At 45.2% G+C, this 27,695-nt stretch overlaps 1 protein-coding gene and 1 long non-coding RNA gene across 37 annotated transcripts in view; one reads left to right on the forward strand and one right to left on the reverse strand.

Moving 5' to 3' along the window:
- Positions 1-4,964: 4,964 nt before the first annotated feature.
- LOC118372108 (protocadherin alpha-C2-like) overlaps positions 4,965-27,695 on the reverse strand; it is a 220,161-nt gene continuing 197,430 nt past the window's right edge. For all 36 annotated transcript variants that reach the window (XM_052488244.1, XM_052488268.1, XM_052488240.1 and 33 more), the window contains one exon: positions 4,965-8,581. In XM_052488244.1, the coding sequence (XP_052344204.1) occupies positions 8,280-8,581 (302 nt within the window). In that variant the 3' untranslated portion in view covers positions 4,965-8,279. The remainder of the gene's footprint in view (positions 8,582-27,695) is intronic.
- On the forward strand, positions 11,844-14,203 carry LOC118372109 (uncharacterized). Its single transcript, XR_004823154.2, has 3 exons — positions 11,844-12,318; positions 12,951-13,062; positions 13,157-14,203. It is a non-coding gene; the product is annotated as an uncharacterized LOC118372109 (long non-coding RNA).

Below are 27,695 nucleotides of genomic sequence, written 5' to 3' on the forward strand. Positions count from 1 at the left end.
AAGTATTAATTCCGGGAAATAGGAGCGTGTCTCTTCTCTGAAATATTGGAGTTCGTATGTGCATGTCGGCGCCTTTTTGACATTAGAATTATTCCAAAATAGTGATAAGGGATCAGCACGCTAAACGTGTTTGATATTACTTAAACAGCATTATAATCTACGCTGCCATGTTCTGCAAGGTCAATGCACCTCAAAACCAGGGCGTGTAGTCTGGGCATTTCCCTCAGTACAAGGCAAGGAAGCGCTTGTTGGTAGGAGGCAGATTGACATCTATAACCAAATTATTTATGCCCATGAAGAAACACTGAGAATACATTTAGTGTTTTCTATAGAGTAGACTGTTGTGCATATGAGCGAGAGAGAGAAAAGAGAACCGATAACATAGAACAGAGACTCAGATTATACGTGGTTAACTCTTCACCCCTGCAGTCTCTGGGCTCCTCATTAGACCAGTCTCTCTGGCCACTGCGGCCAAGATAGCATCAGCAGTCATTTTGTTTGGTCTAACCAGCTCTTTTAATACCTCCCCTGTGCTCCGTTCATTGTGCCCCGTTCACTGTGCCCCGTTCACTGTGCCCTGGCTCTTATGACCATCCAGTTACAGCCATGCCCCTGGCACATAGCCTGCAGCGGGACACACACGCACCTCACAGGGGCATACACACAAAAACACATTCACCTCACATCTAGCTGTCTATTTCTTTCTCTCTCACACTACACACACACACACACACACACACACACACACACACACACACACACACACACACACACACACACACACACACACACACACACACACACACACACACACACACACACACACACACACACACACACACACACACACCACTTTGCCTCATTCCTCACAGCTATGAAGTAGTTTCACATATTCCTCCTTTTAATTCTCTCTTTGTTTTGACTTCTTTCCAAAGTGGAGTTTAACAAAACGGTGTCTACCCAAGCAGAAGGAACAGGTAACCTCTGCGGTGTGGTTGTGAGGTGTGGTAGGGCTGTGAACATGACCGTGGAGGTTGGTTGGTCATCAGAGCCAGACAGTGCTATGCTGCAGCCTGCTTCGTGCAGAGTGGGCAACATGGGGAGATGGTATTAGTCTGCCCCCCGAGAGACAGGTGTGGCTGCCAGGTCTGTGAGCCAGCAGCACTACCCAGCTCTACTATAATAGAACAGGGAGATACTGCAAAGGTTGACAGTCATCATATTGAAACTCCTTCTGTAAGTGCTAATGACATACACAACACTTAGCCTGATCTCATAGATTAGACGCAATATCATAAATATAAACCCGGGACACTCAAATGAGTATGATATGTTTCGTTTAGTATGGTTACATAAGACAGAAGGTTACTTAAGGGGCAAAAACTAAAGTAGGGTAATTGATTGTGATGGATCGGTAAGTGTATAATAATATCTAGCAACCCAAAGGTTTCGTGTTCTAATTTCATGATGGAAAACTTTACCTAATTAGCAACTTTGCAACTACTTACTACTTTTTTAGCTACTTACCATATCCTTAACCTTAACACTAAACTTAACCCTAACCTTAACCCTTAACCCCTAACCCCTAACCCCTAACCCTAAACCCTACCCTAGTTAACATTAACCATCTAGCTAGCATTAGCCACCAAGCTATCGTTACTAAAAACAAATTGTAATTCGGGAAATATCATACAAAATGGATGATGGACATCCACAAATTAATACCTACCATATGAAACGTAACATATCATTCTAATTGTAGGGTCCCGGATTTTCATTTACTGTGTTATGTCTACCCCTGACTCCAGGTTGCAACACTTCATAGAAAAATCTGTATCTTTCTCAAATCTATAGTGTGAATTGCATCCTTCATCAGAGCTGCTCAAACACACACTCACTCTCTTCGGATTGTGTTTAAGTGTTCTTGTCTCTATGTCACTTTCTGATACTGGAGTGTCTGTCAGTCACACGCTGACTCTGTCCTTGCCCACTCCCTCTCCGTCTCCCCAGACCAAATGTGAGTTTATGTCAGTCACTTAATTGTCTGCCTGTTTCCTCCTCCTGTCCTCACATCTTTCATCATCTCTCTCTCAGACTCTCCAGACACTCTGTATTTGTCTCGGCGAGGTTTGGTGCTGTTGTTGCTGCCGAGTGAATTTATTACAGACATTAATGTCCCCGTCTGCGTGGCTGTGGTCGTGAGTCCAACCGGCGCTGTTTGCTCCTCTCAGCAGGATGTTGTTCTTTCTAAGGCACTGCGGCTGGAGAGCTGGCTGACCACAACATGGCAACCCCCACCACAGACACCCCCAAACCCTTACCCCTGCAAACATTATATCCCAATCCCTCAAACCCCAAATACTCAAAGCCCTACAATATACATTCACACCTCAATGGCCAAATAGTCTCTTAACATCAATTAAAAGCAACCATATTATTATTAGTTTGAATGACGTGGGGGAATTAGTGAGACAGACACGATAGTGAAATGTTTCAACCATTGATATATACATTTCACAGAACCTTACTCTACCTGCTTCTTGTACTTCAGTCCTCCAGAGCTTCAGGTCAGCAGTCCTCTTCACCTCAGGTTAGGCTGCAATCCTTCATCTCCACAATCCCCTTCTCCACAATCCCCTTCTCCATTTTCAGGGTTAATTTCGTTCTTCTTTTTCTTTTGCAGTTAGCTAAAGGGTTGGAGTCGTTCAGGGCCTTTTTATATTCATTCTCAAAAAAACAGTCCTACTATTCATTGTTGTTGTGTGGGACTAAATGGGCTCTTATTTATCTCTGTGGATGACATATGAGTAGATCGTGGTTGGTAGAAGAGAGACCAGAGACCCCTGTTAGTGCAGCAGCCTATTGCTAGTAGTGCTGGAGGTCTGTTAATTCTGCCACAATGCATATCTATATTCATTAACTGGAGTGATGCAATACTCTACAGACCAAATGCTGCTGGCTATGCTTTTTCCCCCTCCGCTTGTATGTTTGTTTTACTGAGGAAGTTGAAATGAGACAAAATGCAGAAATTAGGAACGGCCAGGACCCCCTTGTGAATGCTCTGGGGAGAGCTAAGATGTTGTTCCCACGCATGCAGACCAGGAAGTCTGTGAGTGTATGTTTCTTTGGCGGTGTGTCTGGAACATATGTTGTAGTGGGGATTCAGACAGCAGTTTTTCCTGACAGTGTAGTATAGCTTTGATCGGTGGAGGACTCATTGACAATGACACCAGGACAAAGAAAGGTGTGTGTGTGTGTTAGAACTCTGACAGTCCTTTGAACCTTTGAAGTTGTGTCTGTCAGACATAAGGGACACAACCCATCCTGCTTTCCTGGTTCAAAACTGTTTCTACCCTCCACCTCTGCACAAGGAGTTTATCAGGCTCCCGAGTGTTGCAGTGGTCTAAGACACTGCATCTCAGTGCAAGAGGCGTTACTGCAGTACATTGTTTGAATCCAGGCTGCATCACATCCAGCCGTTATTGGGAGTCCCATAGGGCACCACCAAATTGGCCCGGATTCGTCCAGGTTTGGCCGGGGTAGGCTGTCATTGTAAATAAGGATTTGTTCTTAACTGACTTGCCGAGTTAAATAAAGGTTAAATATTATTATTATTTTTTAAATCAGGAGGCTGTTGCCATGGAGACTGTCCCCTACTGGTGGTAACCATAGAAACTTCCTTGTCTGGCTCCCACAGCGGGCGAGGAAGAGAGAGGGTTGTTTTGGCAGACATTAACCCTTGAACTCTCTTCACCACTGTCTCCCTACCCTCTCCAAGTTGCAGGATGAAAGAGAGGAGAGAAAGAGAGAGATAGAGAGGAGGGTGAAAGATGATAAGCAACAAACATCATCTGCAGCTCAAAGACCCAGATGACAGGCAGCAGAGAATAGACAATTGAAAAGAGACAAGAGCTCCCTGATCTTTCAAAGCTTCGTGCTTGATAAACAGCCATTAATCACTGAGCTACAGAAGCAATGTGCTGGAGAAACACTTAGGTACTCCAGAATCTAAACCCCATAATGAGCAATGTGAAAATCAGAGAACACAGTCAATGGTTAACAGTCTGATTGGAATATTCCTAGATTTCTAAATTAGCCCTTTGGAGATCAGTAGAGTTCATGAGAATATGCAGTCAGACACCATCATTTGTACATCAAATCAAACGTATTTATAAAGCCCTTTTTAAATTAGCAGATGTCACCGAGCGTTTATACAGAAAGCCAGCCTAATACCCCAAAGAGCAAGCAATGCAGAAGAAGAAGCACGGTGGCTTGGAAAAACTCCCTAGAAAAGGCAGGAACCTAGGATGAAACCTAGAAAAGAACCAGGCTCTGAGGGGAGGCCAGTCCTCTTCTGGCTGTGCTGGGTGGAGATTCATTTACAAGTTACTGGATCATTATAATACATACGCAGGGCTCATCTAACGACTTGATAAAGATGTATATCAGTATGGTATTCCTTAGCAGTATTGTTCCAATGTTATGCTTGTGATTTATACTTGTCCATTGTACTCTACATACCATTTACCAACCATTGCTGTCTTCTTGGTGGACCGTTGTTGTGATCTCCTAATGCATTATGAGGCTTCACCGTATCCACTGAGCTCTATGGTCAAATGATTTGACCTCTCAGTATGCAAAGTCAATAAACAATTCATTTCAGAGTAGTTGAATGAAGGTTTGATGTAAAAGCTGGTGTTCTTCAGGAGAGATCAACGGGAGTCTGGCCGTTCAGCAGGGCTGAGCCTTTCTGACTGGGCACCACAACACAGACAGGAGTGGACGTGTGGGAGAGACTGAGAGTGAAGTATATATGCCTACCCTCCCCCTCCGACCAATGCAGATCAATGTCTGTTCTCTCCCTCTCTCCCTCTCCCTAGCAACAATGTCCCACCGTGAGGCAAATATACTGATGTGCTGTGCATGGACGAATGCCTGTTTCCAAACAGGCGACAACATCAGTCTCATTTTTATGAAAGAAAACTTTATTGAGTGATTTATAAACAAAACACATTACCACTGTATCCATTTAGGGCAAATAAAAAAACGGAAAGAAATGCAATTTCACAATTTTACAGTCATAGTAGATGAGCAGGTGTACAAAAAAAGGTTTTACAACAGATCAGTACTGCCCAGTAGACCAGGACAGCACCACCATTGTTCACCACCGTACTCTAAATAAAGAATGACAGCGTGAACGCTCACGAAACACAAGCATACACTACATATACCATTTTTACATTGGAATTTTTTTCTGTCATTTTTTAACATTTTATCTGTTGAAAGGGGGTGGAAGGGAAAATATAGCTCATCACAGGATCATACATATTTCAATGACAATATTAGTGTTAGGTAGAGCATCATGTCAAAGACGGACACAAAACATATTTTTATTATTATATTTTTGTAATATTTTTTTTTAGTTCCTTTTCTTTGCTTGTTCTCAAAAACGAAAATGATATTTTGGTAAAACAAAATGAACAGAGTTGCATTCAAGGCCATCACACTATAGCATTTACAAATATCTAAGAGGTTAAGTTAACGTATAACACCACTGTGGAGTGTGTAGGATGTTATATGCACAAGATGCATGGTAGAGACGGTACACACAAATATCTCCTTTGCGAGTCATGAAGTAAAATGATAATAGAAAATAATAAAATCATAACCATCTATTTCTATATATATATATTTCTCTATATACTATGTTTCCTTTGGGACTTACATGCAGCAGCCACTTTAGTGGAGTGAAGTCATACTGAGCTGCAGAACTTGGGGGGGTGTGGCAACAACTTACAGGCAAGGGAGGGAGGAACCAATAGAAGCAGGGCTGAACCATGTCTCCGCCCCTTCACAAAACCTCCTGAAAGAGGATTGGTGGGATAGAGCTGTGGGGTAGGAATCCTTAGATGCTCGTAGTTAGTCATGAATAATGTAATAATCAGGTTACACATCGCATTTATTAATGCAAAGTCCATGTATGAAAAGCAAGTCTAAATCTACATTTATCATGTACATAAAAGCCAATGGGTGACCTACTGTTTTCATATATGTTTACCCAGGAACATGGAGGACAGGGACAACCCTCAACACCATGCCCCAGACCTCCATCCCTGTCCCCATCCCACCTCGTCCCCTCTCGCCAGTGACCACAAACAGGAATGAACAGCGTAGTATTCACAAGTTAAAAGCACTCAACCGTTTTGCACTTAGAGGCATCTGATATTGGCTAACAGAGTACTGGACCACCGGCACTGACTGGGTTCTACAGGCCTCACACATATTACTGATCCCAGCACACCACAAGGTTCAGAGTAGGCCTTCCCAGTTCACCCTGAATGAACAGGGGGTTAGAGGGGGGTCTATGGCCAGAAAAAGAGAGAGGTGAAGGGCAGGGGGGGACAAGAAGAAGCACTGCAGATCAGTTAAAGCTAACAAAACAGAGAAGGAAATCGTGGCTCTTCTCCAAGAACAAATACAAAGAGAAAAAGATTCACAAATGTCATCATCATCATCATCACGTGAAGAAGCAGTCTGTGGTTGGGGTAAGGGAGGGGTGGTGTGGGGTTGAGGGTGGAAAGCTCAGGGGAGTGGGGAGGATAGAGATCAGGTTGGGTATCAGGTAAAGGATGGTTGCTACCAAACATTCAGAGCAGAAAGCATCAGGCTTTTGCTGAGTGGCAGGGGAGAGATCATCTTTAGCTAGAGACACTCCTGCTATTCTACAAGGTTCCAACTGAGCCCTGGTCAACAAGCTGGATCACAGGCCAACTCAGCTGGACTCGTCTCTTTCGTTCTCAAGATAATCTGAAGTGTTCCTCCTTTCTCTCATTCCCTCTTTCTCTGTCTTCGCATTGAGCTGTTGGCTCCTTTGAGAGAGAGGGATCTCATTGAGCTGTTGGCTGCTTTGACAGAGAGGGATCTCCTTGAGCTTTTGGCTGCTTTGAGAGACAGGGATCTCATTGAGCTGTTGGCTGTTTTGAGAGAGAGGGATCTCATTGAGCTGTTGGCTGTTTTGAGAGGGATCTCATTGAGCTGTTGGCTGTTTTGAGAGAGAGGGATCTCATTGAGCTGTTGTCTGAGAGGGATTCATTGAGCTGTTGGCTGCTTTGAGAGAGAGAGAGAGAGAGAGAGAGAGAGAGAGAGAGAGAGAGAGAGAGAGAGAGAGAGAGAGAGAGATCTCATTGTCCCAGAATAGAGTATTGAGCAGACCAACCAGGAGTTATTGCAGGGGATGCAGCTGTGTCGATACTGAGACGCTAGATCTACAGTACACGTGTGTACTGCTAAGGAGACTGTACTGCTGGGGGAAAAGCTTGCGTTTTGTATTAAACATATTCTTATTTGTTCGCTGTGGTTTGTTGGCAGCTCCTAGATTTTGTACCTCTCTCCAGGTCTCAGGTGTTCTCAGTGTCCATGTTTGTGAGTGTGTGTGTGTGTGTCAACGTGTATGTGTGTATCATTGACAGCCATGTTTTCCTTGCCGGCTCAGGGAACACTGACAGATAGAGAACGCGATAGGAAGCTGCAGCAGCAGTGTCATGTTAGCCTTTAGCCTCAGCTTTAGCGAACTCTCTCCTGTGCTATTTACAAGTGTGAGTGTCCAGCTCTAAACATCTAGCGCTGTCTGTGTCTTCGAGTTACTTTCTTTTCTTCTTCTTGACATTTGCTTTTTTTGTTATTTTTCCGAGGCTGGCACAGAGCTGTTTTCTTCTCATCCTCAGATTTTCTTTTCCTTTCAAAGAAAAGAGATTATACAACATGGTGGGAAAGGGTAAGACCGAGGTGCCAACGTATCCGTGGGAGAGAAGGTGAAAAGCAGAGGGCAAGGGGAGACAGTAGCTCTTGCTCCCTTGCTGAGAAGAGTGGGAGGGTATTATTTGGCTCAGGGTGTATAGGCAGGCACCAGGGGGCATGGAGGAAAATGCATCAATACATTTTTTGTCTCATCAAGGCATGATTATTAAGCAATTACCCAAGACAGGGATTTGGAGGAGACGTTAAACTACAGTAATCTTGGTAAGGCCAGATTATTATCAGAGAGAGTTAGAAAGACCTGGGCTATTATCTTTGTTCCAGGGGTGGGTATTGAGCAGAGGACGGCAGTGTGACTTTGTCTGCCTGTCTGTGTTACTGAGCCAGAGATGATGAAGTTGAACTGGGGATCTCTCTTTTCACCTGTTGTCTCAAATACTTTTATTTTTGTTACCAGGTGGACTTTGGTTGGTACCTCTGTTTTAACAGCTCCCTTTCCTTCTCTTCCTCGTCCTCCTCCTCCGCTACTCGTCATCATCCTTCCCCTTATCCTTCTTATCCTTCTTCTCCTTCTTCTTCTTCTTCTTCTTCTTGGCCTCCTCCTTCTTTCCGAAAGTGATGAAGTCGCTCTTGTCGTCCTCTCCTCCCTGCTGGCGGATTGAGATGATTGCGGGGGATCCGGGGATGATAAAGGCTTCGGGGGGGACCTCGCCAGGCTTCAGGTGCTGGGGGGGCCCACCGGGACCGCCTGCACCGTAACGGAAGTGCCAGCTGTTACTATCCACTCCGGCTCCCATGGGCGGGGACGTCTCTCCACCCTCAGCATCTAGGGAGAGAGAGAAAGATGGGGGTTTATTGATGTTGAGATAGAATCATCAATCTCATCTATGGTGCATAAAGGGAACAAAGTAAGATCAGTGTCACTGTCATTGTCATGGCGATGGACACTTCACAGAAAAGCATGAGAAACCTCTGCCATATCAGACTGCATCCTGTGGTGATGCATCATGACACAGTCCACACTGTGCTGCATCGAAAAACCACAGGAGTACTCTGATCACCCTGACTCCCATTGTGATGTCACTAATCGGTCACTAATCCACATAAACAGCCATAACACCCCTCAAAAGAAAGGGGTGGCGACTCAGAATGCAAGCTTTCAAATGCTTCCACTGGTAAGCGGCTATACAGAATCAAAGCGTCGGTCACACCTGTCCTTCCCACGTCTAGCGTCCTCGATTGGTGCTATGAGATAAGACATGAATCGCTCCATCACGCCGGGAGAAGCAGGGAAAGGTCAGGGAATAAAGACATGGCATTTGAAAGGAAAGCCAACAAGCAGTTTACAGACTGGGTGCTTGTTCTGGGAGATGACTGTGCTTAAACTTCCATTACAGATCACCACTGAAGCGCTAAACTAAAAAAGTTAAATAAAGACTTTTCCTGTTCAATAGAAGTGGTTATGGCACAGACTGAAGAGCCTACATTATACACAGTATACAGCTGTGTGTGTATGTGTGTGTGCGTGCTTGTGTCAAAATCAAATCAAATGTATTTATAAAAACCTTTTTACATCAGCAGATGTCACAAAGTGCTTATACAGAAACCCAGCCTAAAACCCCAAACAGCAAGCAATGCAGAGGTAGAAGCACGGTAGCAAGGAAAAACTCCCTCGAAAGGCAGGAACCTAGAAATAAACATGGAGAGGAACCCGGCTCTGAGGGGTGGCCAGTCCTCTTCTGGAGATTATAAGAGTACATGGCCAGGCCAGATCGTTCTTCAAGATTTTCAAATGTTCATGGATGACCAGCAGGGTGTGTGTTTGCATGTGTGTGTGCAAGATGTGTCAGTCAGTAGCTTCAACAACAGTGAACTAAACCCTCTCCAACACTCAGTATTGTAAGTGGTCTCCAATTATATAAACAAGGCTGTACTCTGTGCTTTGAGACAGACAGGTGTGACACAGCCTCTCTATACTGCCTCCATCTCTAGACACATGTCATGACTCACTGCAGCAGAGCAATGTGACTCTTGGCTCAGCTCTCAGCTCTCCCCTCCCGACCCCATCAGTCTACCCAAGGAGAGAGAGCACTCCCCTGTACACATAAATAATACAATTAAAGGGGCGAGAGTGCACACATAAATAGCTTCTCATTAAAGGAGATGGGGATGGCAGAGGTGCCTGGTCGGTCAAACTCACTGTGACTCTGCGTTATTCAAAGTGTGTGTGTTGACAACCCAGGGTGCTTGTAACAAAGCTCCCACACCAACTTGAAGACCCAAGGATCCAGATAGGATTGTTCTAACTACTACCCCGTTATGTCTTCTCAGTCGCCTAACACACATAAAATGAGATGCACACACACACACACACACACACACACACACACACACACACACACACACACACACACACACACACACACACACACACACACACACACACACACACACACACACACACACACACAAAAAACTCCCCACAACACTTTCCCTCGTTCCTCACAGCTATGACCTAGTTTCTACACTTCCTTCACGTTTCTCCATTTATTTCTCTCTCTCTTTTTGACTTCCTTCCACAGTGGAGTTTAACAAAACTGTATTCACCCAAGTAGAATGAACTGTGTCTGGAAGAGGGAGTGCTGGCCTCATACCACCCAGGGTATGGAAGCCCATCTCACCATTCCCTGTCCTCCCCAACCAGGCCTCTATTGGACAGTTAGGAGAGCATGTCCTGCCCTGGTATAGTCTAATAATAAAAAAAAAAAATTGTAACCTTTATTTAACGAGGAAAGTCAGTTAAGAACAAATTCTTATTTACAATGACCGACTACACCGGCCAAACCTGGACGACGCTGGGCCAATTGTGCACCGCCCTATGGGACTCCCAATCACAGCCGGATGTGATACAGCCTGGATGGTCAAAGTACTTTCAACTCAAATTCCCATTAACGTAACTTTTTGTCTTGACAGATGTGCTAAAGGCAGCCAAAATACCTTGGATATATATACAGCACCAGTCAAACGTTTGGACAAACCTACTCATTCAAGGGGTTTTCTTTATTTGGAATATTTTCTACATTGTAGAAAAGTAGTGAAGACATCAAAACTATGAAATAACAGATATAGAATCATGTAGTAACCAAAAATGTGTTAAACCAATCAAAATCTATTTTACATTTGAGATTCTTCGAAGTAGCCACCCTTTGCCTTGATGACAACATTGCACAATCTTGGCATTCTCTCAACCAGCTTCATGAGGTAGTCACGTGGAATGCATTTTAATTAACAGGTGTGCCTTGTTAAAAGTTCATTTGTGTAAATTATTTCCATCTTAACGCGTTCGAGCCAATTAGTTGTACTGTGACAAGGTAGGGGTGGTATACAGAAGATAGCCCTATTTGGTAAAATACCAAGTCCATATTATGGCAAGAACAGCTCAAATAAGCAAAGAGACATGAAGGTCAGTCAATCTGGAACATTTCAGTGCAGTCCCAAAAACCATCAAGTGCTATGATGAAACTGGCTCTCATGAGGACCCGCACAGGAAAGGAAGACCCAGAATTACCTCTGCTGCAGAGGATAAGTTCATTAGAGTTAACTGCACCTCAGATTGCAGCCCAAATAAATGCTTCATAGAGTTCAAGTAACAGACACATCTCAACATCAACTGTTCAGAGACTACGTGAATCAGGCCTTCATGGTCAAATTGCTGCAAAGAAAACATTACTAAAGGACACCAATAAGAAGAGACTTTCTTGGGCCAAGAAACACGAGCAATGGACATTAGACCGGTGGAAATATGTCCTTTGGTCTGATGAGCCCAAATTTGAGATTCTTGGTTCAAACCGGGGGCGGCAGCGCAGCCTAGTGGTTAGAGCGTTGGACTAGTAACCGGAAGGTTGCGAGTTCAAACCCCCGAGCTGACAAGGTACAAATCTGTCGTTCTGCCCCTGAACAGCCAGTTAACCCACTGTTCCCAGGCTGTCATTGGGGTCTTTCCTATTTTGTTGCATTACAACATGACAGACACAAAATAGTCCAAATTGGTGAAGTGAAAAGAAAAACATGACTTGTGAAAGGGAAAAAAAAGCAAAAAGGGAAAAGTGGTGTGTGTATATGTCTTCACCCCCTTTACTATGAAGCCACTAAATAAGATCTGGTGCAACCAACTACCTTCAGGGGCCTGTTGCACAAAAGTAGAATTAAGACATCCGGGATAAATGACTAAGCTGAGCTCAATGAAGCCAAAACATGTGCGTCCAGGCTTAATTGGTTGCACAAAGACCAAACCAGGATGAGCAGACACGGATTCATTAAGCCGGGTGAAACCAATCCTGGATAGGTGCGCGCTCACGGCTCACTCAAATAGACCCCGCCACAGATCACAGATTAACTGATTTACCATGGCAACTAGAGCCGCGTACTTTTCCGGTCGGAAGCACAAATCCTCATGGAGGCATACGAGGAGGTAAAATATATAATTAAGAAGAAAGGCAACACCGCCACAGTGATAAAGCAAAGAGAAAAAGCGTGGCAAAGTATTGCAGACCGCCTGAATGCGTAAGTAGTGCACAATTACACACTCACCGCTCCGCTGAAACATCACAATTACAATTAAAATATTTCATTCACATCTCCAAAAACGCAGTTGTACTGTAATTATGAAACGGTTAAATTTTTAATTGAAATGCACTGCAGATATGAGTGAAATTGTGTAAAGTAAGTCCATCACACTGTATAAAGCTATGATAAATTATTATTAAAGCCTTACATTATTATTTAACGTTACTACGCTCAGTTATGGTTTAATCTTAGCCGTTGTACTCTGCTTCTTATGTTGTCCACCGTTTTTTTTGTGTTTCTCCTGCTTTCATTAATGTAAAGCTGCTTTGACAGAATGAAACAATTGTGAAAAGTGCTATATAAATAACATTTAATTGAATAAATAGATGAGCTATAATAATAATCACTTTAATTTATATAGCGCCTTTCAAAGGACCCAAGGTCGGTTGCTCACTGCACTGCAAAATGTCTTTCTTACTTAGTATTTTTGTCTTGTTTTCAGTAAAAAAAAAATATCTAAAAAAACATCTTGAATATTTTCTTGAGCAAAATTACCTAGGAAAATAAGCAAAAAAATCTGCCAGTGATGTGCATTGATTGGTGTAATATTCCTCATCTTATGATTTCAGATGGTCTGCAATGCTGACTGTGTGATCAGCAATGTTGTGGCAAAATGGCCTGGCTCAGTCCATGACTCCAGAATCTTTCGGGCCTCTGAAATCTATCAGTGCCTATCACAAGGTAAGCCACACAACCCCTATTTATAACCATCATGGCTGTGTCAAGAATATCACTGTGTTTATGAGGTAGTAATGATGAGATTTTGTGTTGACAGGTGAATTCTCTGGTGTGTTGCTGGGAGACAGGGGTATGGCTGCCAGCCTTTTCTCCTGACACCTTTCACAGACCCCCAGGAAGCACAGCAGGCCTACAACCATGCCCATGCCAGGACCAGGGCCAGAGTTGAAATGACCTTTGGCCTCCTGAAGGCACGCTTTCACTGCCTTCACAAATTAAGGGTCAGCCCTGTTAGGGCATGTGATATTACTGTGGCTTGTGCTGTCCTCCACAATGTGGCCTGCCTGAGGAAGGAGAGGGCCCCCAGAGTGCCACCAGCCATGGACTGGGACAATCCGGCAATCTTCCCTGATGACGACAGTGGTCGGCTGCTGAGGGACCAATATGTGTTGAATTATTTTAGTTAGTATGTGTGCTTTCAATTTTGGTTAAATATGTCCTGTGGTGGCAGAGGAATTTGGGTTTTTTGGGTTCGTTTTTTTACGAATTTGGCCTCTTATGATGTTTGTGCGGTATACTGTGTGTAATACAAGGCTGCAGGGAGGCTACTGCATCCATTCATTTGTCTGTTCAGTTGATGTGTATGGATTTGTCCTGCATTTATTTTAGTGTGCAGACATGCAGGGTGTGTTATATACAGACCTTTGAATGTGTATGTATCATTTTGTATAATATGCTTGGATTCTGTGCTTTCCATCTTGTAGAGTCACTGTGACTTCAGTTTCGAAAGGAGCTGATGGTTTACCTGCTTTGTTTTGTCCTTATTCAATAAAGGAACATAATGTTACACATTGTGTTTTTATATTCATATGGAATGTGTATTTGTTTATATGACAGAGTACTAGGGCCACACTGAAGAAAAAGGATAAAGTCATACATTTATGAGGCTGGTTCTTTCTGCAGAAAAGCTACATATTGTTTTTACAGTTTTGATACTTATGACAATGTGATACTTAATATTCTGGCACATCAGCATGTCTTTGTTTATGAAACCATACTGAAGTACAATTTCACGAAATGCCCCGCATCTGTCATTTTAACAACTGTCCTCCTTTAAAACAACTGGTTACAATATTATGACTTGTCTTTTTTTCCCCTCTGTGGCCCTAATATTCTATCATTTTATATATATAGTCTATGGGAAACTGTAAATTATCTAATGATAGCAACATCTAAAAATCATTTTTTATCCAAAATCATTGAAATTAATGATCACAAACGTTTAAATAATGACAGTGGGTCTAGTTATATGTGATAACAATGTATAGTGAGCAGTGAAATAACTATTGGTTTCCATTTGTGGTGACTGCTGACTGACATTAGGGATGAGATTAAATAGATCCTGGAATTTAGCCTGGTCTGGAGCAGGCTAGCTCCACAGAATAAATCTCCATGGTAATTTATACCATAACATATCCTCCTGCCCCCTATCCATCTTTAGTGCAACTGGATTACGGATCAATTGAGCCAGGATCACCAAGATATCCTGGCTTAATCCCTTATCCTAGTTTTGTGCAACAGGCCCCTGAAGTCACATAATTAGTCAAATAATGTCCATCTGTGTGCAATCTAAGTGTCACATGATCTGTCACACGATCGTAGTATATATGTACACCTGTTCTGAAAGGCAACACAGTCTGCAATACAACTAAGCAAGGGGCACCACCAAGCAAGCAGCACCATGAAGACCAAGGAGCTCTCCAAACAGGTCAGGGACAAAGTTGTGGAGAGGTACATATCAGGGTTGGGTTATAAAAAAATATCTGAAACTTTGAACATCTCACGGAGCACCATTAAATTCCTTATAAAAAATGGAAAGAATATGGTGCCGCAACAAACCTGTCAAGAGAAGGCCGCCCACCAAAACGCACAGACCAGGCAAGGAGGGCATTAATCAGAGGCAACAAATAGACCAAAGATAACCTTGAAGGAGCTGCAAAGCTCCACAGTGGAGATTGGAGTATCTGTCCATAGGACCACTTTAAGCTGTACACTCCACAGAGCTGGGCTTTACGGAAGAGTGGCCAGAAAAAAACATTCACATTCGCCATTAAAAAAATAAGCAAACACTTTTGGTGTTCACCAAACATATGGAGGAAGGTACTCTGGTCAGATAAGACTAAAATTGAGATTTTTAGCCATCAAGGAAAACGCAATGTCTGGCACAAACCCAACACCTCTCATCACCCCAAGAACAACATGGAGGATGCAGCATCATGCTGTGGGGATAGTTTTCATCGGCAGGGACTGGGAAACTGGTCACAATTGAAGGAATAAAGATTGCCGTTAAGTAAAGCGATGTTTTTGAGGGAAACCTGTTTGAGTCTTCCAGAGATTTGAGACTGGGACGGAGGTTCACCTTCCAGCAGGACAATGACCCTAAGCATTCTTCTAAAGCAACACTTGAGTGGTATAAGGGGAAACATTTAAATGTCTTGGAATGGCCTAGTCAAAGCCCAGACCTCAATCCAATTGAGAATCTGTGGTATGACTTAAAGATTGTTGTATACCAGCGGGGTGAATAGTTATGCACGCTTAAGTTTTCAGTTTTTTTTTGGTCATATTTCTTGTTTGTTTCACTATTTTAAAAATATATTTAGCATCTTCAAAGCGGTAGGCATGTTGTGTAAGTCAAATTCTACAAACCCCCTTAAATCTATTTTAATTCCAGGTTATAAAGCAACAAAACAGGACAAATACTTTCGCTAGGCTGTAAGGGCTATTAGACAAAGAAGGAGAGTGATGGAGTGCTCCATCAGATGACCTGGCCTCCACAATCACCCGACCGCAGAGTGAAGGAAAAGCAGCCAAAACGTGCTCTGCATATGTGGAAACTCCTTCAAGACTGTTGGAAAAGCATTCCTCATGAAGCTGGTTGAGAGAATGCCAAGAGTGTGCAAAGCTGTCTTCAAGGCAAAGGGTGACTACTTTGAAGAATCTCAAATACAAAACATATTTTCATTTGTTTACCACTGTTTTGCTTACTACATGATTCCATGTGTTATTTCATAGTTTTGATGTCTTCACTATTATTCTGCAATGTCGAAAATAGTAAAAAGAAAGAAAAACCCTTGAATGAGTAGGTGTGTCCAAACTTTTGACTTGTACTGTACATGTACAGAAGAAGACTAGGTTTTAAGGACTGTGAAGCACCCTTGGTACAGGGCAAGAGTTCTGTGAGTCAGTTTTGATCAGCCAGTACAGTCTCATCTAGCAGGTAGTAATTGATGTTGCCAGAGGGAGGCATTGTTACATGGCTTCAAAGAACAGGAACGAGACAACAGATCTAGCCTGCCTCCACCTTCACCTCCTCCACCAGCACCATCACATTCACCACTTCCACCACCTCCACCTCCTTCACCACCTCCTTCACCCCCTCCACCATCACCACCTCCACCAAAATCTCCACCTCCACCATATCCACCACATCCACCACCACATCCACCACCTCCACCACACAAAGCTCACAACTAGAACACCGATGCATTCTAAAACTACACTATTCCTCTCTTCTCTGGCTTTATCTCTGAATTCACCAAAAACAAAATAGTTGTTTCTTACCAAAGCATTTTTAAGTGCGTTAAACAGCAGCTGAGGGACTAAGCAAAAACAGATTTTATGACAATTAGTGACCATTAAAACAATTAAAACTATGGATTAGGATGATGTTTACAAATCTCTTTATCCTCCCCTCTTCCTCTTTCTCTCCTCTGCTCAAACCAATCCTCTCATCCCTTCTCCTCCCTCTCCATTTATCCCCCCCACTTTTTTCTCTCCTCTCTATCTCTCTCCCGCCTTCTTCCCCTGCCGTCCCTTCTCCTTTCCTCCCCCTCCCTGCTCTCACCCCCTCGATCCCAGCCCGGGCTCTCTGCTGGAGCTGCTCAGAGTGATGGATTGTGGGAGTAAATCCAGGCCAGGCGTGGGCAGCGTCACGCCCCCTGCATGGCACACACTCCTAATCTCTCTTATGGAGTCAAACACTGCAGGAAGTCTTTCAGGCTGATGGGATGGTGTCCTATTCACCTCTCTCATACATAGCCTACATAAGCTGTCCTATTCACCTCTCTCATACATAGCCTACAGAAGCTGTCCTATTCACCTCTCTCATACATAGCCTACAGAAGCTGTCCTATTCACCTCTCTCATACATAGCCTACAGAAGCTGTCCTATTCACCTCTCTCATACATAGCCTACAGAAGCTGTCCTATTCACCTCTCTCATACATAGCCTACAGAAGCTGTCCTATTCACCTCTCTCATACATAGCCTACATAAGCTGTCCTATTCACCTCTCTCATACATAGCCTACAGAAGCTGTCCTATTCACCTCTCTCATACATAGCCTACAGAAGCTGAACCTATTCACCAACCTGGTCTCAGAGCATTTCATATTATTCTGTATGTAAATCCGGGACACTCCATTTTGTATGATATAGTAAGTTTTGTATGTATTAATTTGTGGATGTCCATCACCCATTTCATATGATATGTTAGGAATTACAATTCACATTATGTCTTATGAATTTGCAAAATGTACAATATGTTACAAATTTGCTAAACGTACGATATGATATGAATTTGTAAAACGTATGACATGTTACGAATTCTAGCTAGGTGGCTAGGTGACTAATGTTAGCTAGGGGTTAGGGTTAGGGTTAAGGTTAGGGTTATGTTTAGGAGTTAGGTAAGAGGTTTAAGGTTAAGGTTAGGGCAAGGGGAAAGTTTAGCTAAAAGGGTTAAGGTTAGGGGAAGGGTTAGCTTAAAAGGTTAAAGTTGTGGTTAGGAGAAGTTTTAGCTAACATGCTAAGTAGTTGCAAAGTAGTTCAAAAGTAGGTGTGAGTGGCAAATTATCTAAAATGCTCAAGTTGTCTCTGATGAGATTCACATTCGCAAACTTTGGATTGCTAGACGTTCGCATTATATGCCTATCCATCCACCATGACCAACCACCGTGCTTTCGTTTTTGTAAAGTAAACACCTGCCTTATGTAACCATACCAAATGTAACATACCATATTCATTTGACTGTCCCGGATTGACGTTTACTATGTTACGTCTAGTCTATGAGACCAGGCTGTATTCATTCTCGTACATAGTCCTCTTTCTCTACTCTTCTCCCCTACATTGTACACTTGCTCACTTCCCTTCGTGGATTTAAAAGGAAATGACTGGTGTAAGACTTATGGCGGCAACTCTCTAACCAACGCTCAAACTAATCCAATGCTTTTTTAAATACATGGAGAGGATTGCACAATTTGAACGCAAGGAAGGAAACATTATAGAGAATATCCTCACTACTACCAGACATTTTGCATGGTCTTCTCTGTCAGAGGGCACATACCACAGACTGGCCGACAGACAGACGGACACAGACACTATAGTTACAGCAGTCACATAGTCCTACTTCTCACTTCCGATTCTAGACAGAAGTGCTATCTGACCTCCACTGATTTTGTCATCAGAGCCATGAGACCTATGAATAGACAGAGTCAGACAGACAGAAAGACAGAGGGTGAGGATAAGAGGAGAAGAAGAGCAGGAGACAGACACGGTCTCTCTCTCTCTCTCTCTCTTTCTCTCTCAGACTCAGAGATAGTGGGAAAGTCATATTAATTTGCTGTGAGAGATCCCACTCTCCCTCTCTGTATCAACCTCAGCTAAATGCCATTATCTGACTCCCAGACAACATTGTGAACTGATTCTGCTCTTTGAAAGGGACAACATTAAGTGAAAGGAGGAATGAGAGGAGAAGAGGAAAGACAGCAATCCTAGAAAGTGGAAGGGTATTTACTCTACAATGCCTTTGCTCAGCTTTCCTGCCCCTAGGTAATTTCCTGTCTAAAACGGCTCAGGCAGATGATGAGACACCCGTGATACAAACAAAGAGGATTCCAGAGAGTGATGACTCACTGCGAGAGAGAGAGAGCAGGCATTATGGCTTGGTAGAATAGCCTTATAATTGTCTCTGACATATCATGACCAAGCCAAAAGCCCCATGACTGGGTCTGACTGCACATCGGGATATCAAAATCCAGGTCCAAATGAATCTAGCCACCTCTCCTCCCTCCACTCTGAATCCATTAATGCTACATTACTTGCTTGTCTATATCTTTCTATCTTTTTTGCTCACTGCCTGCCCTCAAGCGTCAATTAGATTAGATTCAGCCATAACAATCAAACAGAAAGAGAACATCTGACTGTGTTCCATCATCACATTCCTCGCCCATCACAGATCCACACACGGCCACAGCGACAATCTGATTTGTCGATGGCTGTTGCAGTGCAAAAAATCTCTCTCACTGATTCTCCCTCCCTCCCTTCTTCCCTCCCTCCCTCCTTCCCGCTCTCCCTCACTTCTTCTGACCTTTCGTCTAATCTAGCGCGAAACCTGGTCCAGCAAACACCCGTCCCTTCCAGTTACTGATAGAGAGCATGCATTATGCCTATCACTGTTGTGGAAACATTATTGTGATTGGAAATTAAACCGCTTGTCCATCACTGATCACTAAGAGGCACATTAGTGATGGGAATGATTTGTTTTACACTGAGATGATCACAGCCTAACACCCTCTCTGTATCAGTGTATCTCTCTCTGTTGTGTTTCTACATTTTTCAGTCTCTTCCTCTGCCTCTGTCTTTAACAAATATATAAATCATAACCCAACACTCTCACACTCCTAGTCTCACACTCTAAGATTTTTTCTCTCTCAGAAGAAGATATAGAAAGCAATACACTTCTCTAATGTAGCCTAACTCTCTCTCTCTCTCTCTCTCTCTCTCTCTCTCTCTCTCTCTCTCTCTCTCTCTCTCTCTCTCTCTCTCTCTCTCTCTCTCTCTCTCTCTCTCTCTCTCTCTCTCTCTCTCTCTCTCTCTCTCTCTCTCTCTCTCACGGTTTGTTAATGTCTCCCCTCTTCTCTCTGCTATCCAAGGTTTTCACAGTGACTTAAATCATCCAGCAGCTCCATTTTGCCACGTCTACTTTATTCATCCCCTCGCCTCGCCCCACGATCTATTGGCCGCTTGGGCAGAAGCGCAGTGGAGCGCAGTGGAGTGTTACATAACGAGGGGAGGACAAGGAGAGGAGGAGGAGAGAGGAGGTGGAGGAGAGAGGAGGAGGAGGAGAGAGGAGGAGGAGAGAGGAGGTGGAGGAGAGAGGAGGAGGAGGAGGAGAGAGGAGGAGGAGAGAGGAGAGAGGAGGAGGAGGAGAGAGGAGGTGGAGGAGAGAGGAGGAGAGAGGAGGAGGAGGAGAGAGGAGGAGGAGAGAGGAGGTGGAGGAGAGAGGAGGAGGAGGAGAGAGGAGGAGGAGAGAGGAGGTGGAGGAGAGAGGAGGAGAGAGGAGGTGGAGGAGAGAGGAGGAGAGAGGAGGAGGAGGAGAGAGGAGGAGGAGAGAGGAGGAGAGAGGAGGAGGAGGAGAGAGGAGGAGGAGAGAGGAGGTGGAGGAGAGAGGAGGAGAGAGGAGGTGGAGGAGAGAGGAGGAGGAGAGAGGAGGTGGAGGAGGAGGAGGAGAGAGGAGGAGGAGAGAGGAGGTGGAGGAGAGAGGAGGAGGAGAGAGGAGAGAGGAGGTGGAGAGAGGAGGAGGAGGAGGAGAGAGGAGGAGGAGAGAGGAGGAGGAGAGAGGAGGAGGAGGAGGAGAGAGGAGGAAGGGAGAGGAAGAAGGGAGAGAGGAAGTGCAGGGATGCAAGTATGAAATGTGATCCACCCAGAAAGGCAGAAAACATTCTACTAAAAAGTCTGAAGGTGCAGATTTTTTTTTATAGAGAGACACTGCAGTGGTGGAGGATACTTGTCATGATAGAAAGCTCTCCGTGCTGGGACCACACCCTTCTCTATCTAAACACATGCTACGTATGTGCTCTGTGTGTTTGTGCTCTGTGTGTGTGGGCGTGTGTGTGTGTGTGTGTGTGTGTGTGCCCGTGCGCACACCTTGAAGTGTAATGTCCAGATGGATCATGTGACACATGGTGGAGATAAGCTTTCCCAAGAGACAGTCTTGAACAGGAGGACGAGCCACTGCCAAGGGTGTGTGTGTGTGTGTGTGTGTGTGTGTGTGTGTGTGTGTGTGTGTGTGTGTGTGTGTGTGTGTGTGTGTGTGTGTGTGTGTGTGTGTGTGTGTGTGTGTGTGTGTGTGTGTGTGTGTGTGTGTGTGTGTGTGTGTGTGTGTGTGTGTGTGTGTGTTTGTGTGTGTGTATGTGTGTGTGTGTGTGCTCATCTAAAGGAGAGTAATGCTTCTAATGAGGATGATAGGGTCATTAATAGTGACTAAATATCAGACTAGAAGAAACAGATTTATTCTCAGTGGAGCAGAGAGAGGGGGGGGGGGAGGGAGAGGGGGGGATGGAGAGAGGGGGGGATGGAGAGAGGGGAGGGAGGGAGAGAGGAGGATGGAGAGAGGGGAGGGAGGGAGAGAGGTGGATGGAGAGAGGGGAGTGTGTATTCATAGCAGCAAGATTTGTGACCTGTTGCCACAAGAAACGGGCTACCTGTGTGCAATCTAAGTGTCACATGATCTGTCACATGATCTCAGTATACAGTATATCATATATATATATATATAATATATATATATATATATATATATATATATACACACACCTGTTCTGAAAGGCCCCACAGTCTGCAACACCACTAAGCAAGGGGCACCACCAAGCAAGCAACACCATGAAGACCAAGGAGCTCTCCAAACAGGCCAGGGACAAAGTTATGGAAAAGTACAGATCAGGGTTGGGATATAAAAAAATATCCAAAACTTTGCACACCCCACGGAGCACTTTAAGACGTACACCCCACGGAGCACTTTAAGACGTACACCCCACGGAGCACTTTAAGACGTACACCCCACGGAGCACTTTAAGACGTACACCCCACGGAGCACTTTAAGACGTACACCCCACGGAGCACTTTAAGACGTACATCCCACGGAGCACTTTAAGACGTACATCCCACGGAGCACTTTAAGACGTACATCCCACGGAGCACTTTAAGACGTACATCCCACGGAGCACTTTAAGACGTACATCCCACGGAGCACTTTAAGACGTACACCCCACGGAGCACTTTAAGACGTACATCCCACGGAGCACTTTAAGACGTACATCCCACGGAGCACTTTAAGACGTACATCCCACGGAGCACTTTAAGACGTACACCCCACGGAGCACTTTAAGACGTACATCCCATGGAGCACTTTAAGACGTACATCCCACGGAGCACTTTAAGACGTACATTCCACGGAGCACTTTAAGACGTACACCCCACGGAGCACTTTAAGACGTACATCCCACGGAGCACTTTAAGACGTACATCCCACGGAGCACTTTAAGACGTACACCCCACGGAGCACTTTAAGACGTACATCCCACGGAGCACTTTAAGACGTACACCCCACGGAGCACTTTAAGACGTACACCCCACAAAGCTGGGCTTTACAGAAGAGTGGCCAGAAAAAAGCTATTGCTTAAAGAAATAAATAAGCAATCACGTTTGGTGTTCACCAAAAGGCATGTGGGAGACTCCCCAAACATATGGAAGAAGGTACTCTGGTCAGATGTGACTAAAATTGAGCTTTTTGGCCATCAAGGAAAACACTATGTCTCTCAAATCCAACACCTCCATCACCCCGAGAACACCATTTTTCATAGGCAGGGACTGGGAAACTGGTCAGAATTGAAGAAATCATAGATGGTGCTAAATACAGGGAAATACATGAAGGGAAACCTGTTTCAGTCATCCAGAGATTTGAGACTGGGACAGAGGTTCACCTTCCAGCAGGACAATGACCCTAAGCATCCTGCTAAAGCAACACTTCAGTGGTTTAAGGGGAAACGTTGAAATGTTTTGGAATGGCCTAGTCAAAGCCCAGACTTCTATCCATTTGAGAATCTGTGGTATGACTTAAAGATTGTTGACACCAGCGGAACCCATCCAACTTGAAGGAGCTGGAGAAGGTGTGTCCTGAAGAACGGGCAAAAATCCCAGTGGCTAGATATGTGTAAAGCAAATAATACAACCCAACAAGGCAATACAAGGCAATACAAGGCAACAAAATAGGAAAAATGCCAAGCGGGGTGAATACTTTCGCAAGCCACTGCAGACAGAATTCAGATGGGATGGAAATGGGGACGGGTTGAGGAGAAAGAAGAAAAGATAGGGAGGCATTTTTGGATGAGCAGTGAGGAACAGCTTAGTCTTCCCCTCCTGAGTTCCCTCTCTGCCCCAGGCAATTTCCAGAGAGTTCTATCCAGCACACCTGCCCACATAACAATACTTCCACCATGGAGTCTCTGCTTAAGCAGCTGAAAGCTGCATCTTCAACCCTCCAACTCTGCATTCATAAAATGTGAATTCTATGTCTGCACCCTCCTCCAATCTAACCCATCAGTGCTCTGTGGTCATGTTGTTGGATTCCAGGAGGTTGAGTTGAGGGAGAGTGACACAGAATGGACCACATACCGAGGAGTTCATTTCCTGAAGAGAGGGAGCACAAAATACCTCCGCTTTCCTCTTCCCCCTTCCTCCACCTCTCTTCCCTTCCTCCCCCTCTCTCACCCTTCCTCCCTCTCTCACCCTTCCTCTCTCACTCACCCTTCCTCCCTCTCTCCCCCTTCATCCCCCTCTCTCCCCCTTCCTTCCTCCCTCTCTCTCTCCCTTCCTCCCCTTCGCTCACCCTTCCTCCCCCTCTTTCACCCTTCCTAACCATCTCTCACCCTTCCTCCCCCTCTATCACCCTTCCTAACCCTCTATCACCCTTCCTCCCCCTCTCTTTCTCCCCACCCTCATCCTCTATCCTCTGTTTAGCCTCGACAGGTGCAAGCTGTTGTTGACTCCTGTCCCCCCTCATCAAATCAGGCTGTGTGTGTGTGTGTGTGTATGTGTGTTTGTGTGTGTGAGTATATGTGCGTGTGTGTATGTCATCAGATACAGCAGTAATGCAGAAAGACCTGCACTAAACCTGCCTCCACCTCTGCAGTACAGCACAGCCCTTTCTATGTAGGTCAGTCTCCCTCTCTCTTTCTCCCTCACTCCCTCTATCCTTCTCTCTCTACCTCACTCTCTCTCTCCTTCCCTCTCCCTCACTCCCTCTCTCCTTTTTTACCCTTGCCATGCCCTTCGCAGAACATTTCTAGCTAACACATCCTCTTCCTCCCTCCAAATACGTCTCCCTCCTTTCCTCTAACACTTGTTTTTATTCTCTTCCTCGTAGTTTTGTTTTTAACCAACAGTCACCTTCCTTTTTCTCTCTTTATAAACAGGCTTCAACCTCAACGCACTCCACGTCCATATTTCCATTTCCTTCTCCCTCTCTCCCTGCATATCTCTCTCCCTCCCTTCCTCTCTCCCTGCATATCTCTCTCCCTCCCTTCCCCTCTCCCTGCATATCTCTCTTCCTCCCTTCCTCTCTCCCTGCATATCTTTCTCCCTCCCTTCCTCTCTCCCTGCATATCTCTCTCCCCCCTTCCTCTCTCCCTGCATATCTCTCTCCCTCCCTTCCTCTCTCCCTGCATATCTCTCTCCCTCCCTTCCTCTCTCCCTGCATATCTCTCTCCCTCCCTTCCTCTCTCCCTGCATATCTCTCTCCCTCCCTTCCTCTCTCCCTGAATGTCTCTCTCCCTCCCTTCCTCTCTCCCTGCATATCTCTCTCCCTCCCTTCCTCTCTCCCTGCATGTCTCTCTCCCTCCCTTCCTCTCTCCCTGCATATCTCGCTCCCTCCCTTCCTCTCTCCCTGAATGTCTCTCTCCCTCCCTTCCTCTCTCCCTGCATATCTCTCTCCCTCCCTTCCTCTCTCCCTGCATGTCTCTCTCCCTCCCTTCCTCTCTCCCTGCATATCTCTCTCCCTCCCTTCCTCTCTCCCTGCATGTCTCTCTCCCTCCCTTCCTCTCTCCCTGCATATCTCTCTCCCTCCCTTCCTCTCTCCCTGCATGTCTCTCTCCCTCCCTTCCTCTCTCCCTGCATATCTCTCTCCCTCCCTTCCTCTCTCCCTGCATGTCTGTCTTCCTCCCTTCCTCTCTCCCTGCATGTCTCTCTTCCTCCCTTCCTCTCTCCATATCCTCCTCCCTCCGTCTCTCTCTCCCAAAACCCTCTCTTTGCTGTCTCTATCCACAGTATCTCTCCTTCTCTCTCGACACTCAGTTCAGGGCTATGAATGGTTGCCGTGGAAACTGCATCCTCCAGTGAAGCGGTAGAACATGGGCGTCACAGAAACAGTACTGATGCTGATGGAGAATAATGCTGCAAGCTTTCACACTCTCCCTCTTTCACACTCTCCCTGTTGCTAGCGGAGAGTCCAACCACTCTCCGCAAGCAACAGCAGCCTTGTACCCCCTCCTCTACCTCCATCTCTCATTTTCTCTCTCTCGCTCCCTCTTGTTCTTTCTCTCCCTCCCTCTCTCATTCTCTTTTTTTTATACTCATTGTCACACTCCCCCCTTTATCTCCCCTTTCCGTCTCTTGCCTCTCACTGTTCTCCATCTCTCCTCTCCTTCCTTTCCCTCTCTTTCGCTTTTCTCTCTCCCAGGGGATCGTTCAGATCCTACACTGTACTCTGTGAATCCCAATGCGTGCCTCTGCTTCAGGGACAGAGCCCTGAAATGGAGGGATGGAGGGAAAGAGGGAGGAGAGGAGAGAGGGAGATAGATAGTTAGGCAGCAGGCAGAACCCTGATTTCATTAATGTGAGTCTGTTAATCTGGGCTCCATCTGTCACACCAGGAGCTGCACACAAAGTAGGGAGCCAACACACACACGCACACGCGCACACACACGCACACGCACACGCACACACACACACACACACACACACACACACACACACACACACACACACACACACACACACACACACACACACACACACACACACACACACACACACACACAATCTCTCTTTCATAGATAAAAATACATACACATAAGTATTTACATACGCTCACTCACAAACAGACACACCAAAGCACCCTGGGGGATGACACAGAGGTGTAATGTTTTGCTGTGGCTCTTCATCCAACAGGCAAAAATAGACTATCAGACACAAACCCACTATGCAATTCTAACACTCCAGGGATACCATTTCCACTCCTAACTACACAAACCTCTCATCTCACACTGCAGCAACATATTAGAGTTACTTCAGGTCCGAACCTGCAGAAAGCAGACAAGCAACGACTGACTGACTGATCGTGAGACCAGCAGATGGCTCATTCAATGAGTGTCATGATAGCGGCTGACTGGCCACTTCCATCCGCATCCTCCACTACATTGTCACTGTTAAAACTGACTCACATTTTGAGTTTGTTAAATCAAAGCACTCTACATCCTAAAATGTACCAGAACTATTGTTTCGACTCCATCCCCAAATCCTCATGCCCACAGTTGACACTGCTCAATTTGGTACGCATCTCATTATTTTTACTCCCTCCACCCATTAAAATCCATCCCACTCCTTCCCCCCAACCCCTTAGTCAACTTCAGCAGACTCTACCCATGAAGACAAGCAGCTCAACCCCTTCAGTCTCCCTCCACTCACCACCCTCTGCTCCAGGCTGCCACTCCTCAACCTGGGCATGACATCAATTGTAGAGTGGGGGAGGCTGTGTGCGTGTGCGTGTGTGTATGTGTGTGTGTGTGTGTGTGTGTGTGTGTGTGTGTGTGTGTGTGTGTGTGTGTGTGTGTGTGTGTGTGTGTGTGTGTGTGTGTGTGTGTGTGTGTGTGTGTGTGTGTGTGTGTGTGTGTGTGTGTGTGTGTGTGTGTGTGTGTGTGTGGTGCGTGTGTGTGTGGACAGAGAGATCACAATCTACTCAGTTATTGCACTGTCATCCCTCTCTTCCTGTGTCAATCCATCTCTCTCCCACTCTTTCTCCATCTCTCTGTCCTCCACATTCTATACCTCTTCTACTCCTCTCGTTACCCTCCACTTTCTATCTCCTCTAACCCTCCTTCCTTGGATTTCTACTACATAACACATTCTAGCCGAGTTCCTCTCCACCCAAACACACGTCTTTTCCGGATGGTACTGACCTTGAGTCAGATGTTAATGCTGCTTCTGCAGTCATAATGAGTATGCTAATGAGGTAGAGAGCAGCTGAGAGCAAGAAGCCATGACCTGTCTTGTCCTCCACGGATTACAGCAGTGACAAGAACAGTCAACAGGGTTACCAAATGATGGTGGATGAATGCCATTTTGGCAAAAAGACAAGCTGACACTGCATCAGATTGGGCCTATAATAAGAAGGAAGAGTGTGTATATGAGAGGGGGATGGAGGGAAGGAGGGAGAGAGAGAGAGTGAGAAAGTGAGAGAGAGAAAGAGAGAGCGAGAGAGAAAGAGAGGGCGAGAGAGAACGAATTGGCGAGGGCACTAGAACGGTCTGCAGCACCGGGCCTCACCCTACTAGAATCTGAAGTCAAATGTCTACTGTTTGCTGATGATCTGGTGCTTCTGTCCCCAACCAAGGAGGGCCTACAGCAGCACCTAGATCTTCTGCCCTGACAGTAAATCTCATTAAGACAAAAATAAAAACTCAAAAATCATAATAACTTGCATAATAATTATGCAGAAATATCCTCACTATACAACGTAAAACACAA

This window comes from Oncorhynchus keta, chromosome 30, assembly GCF_023373465.1.
Source record: "Oncorhynchus keta strain PuntledgeMale-10-30-2019 chromosome 30, Oket_V2, whole genome shotgun sequence".
Taxonomy (NCBI): Eukaryota; Metazoa; Chordata; class Actinopteri; order Salmoniformes; family Salmonidae; genus Oncorhynchus; species Oncorhynchus keta.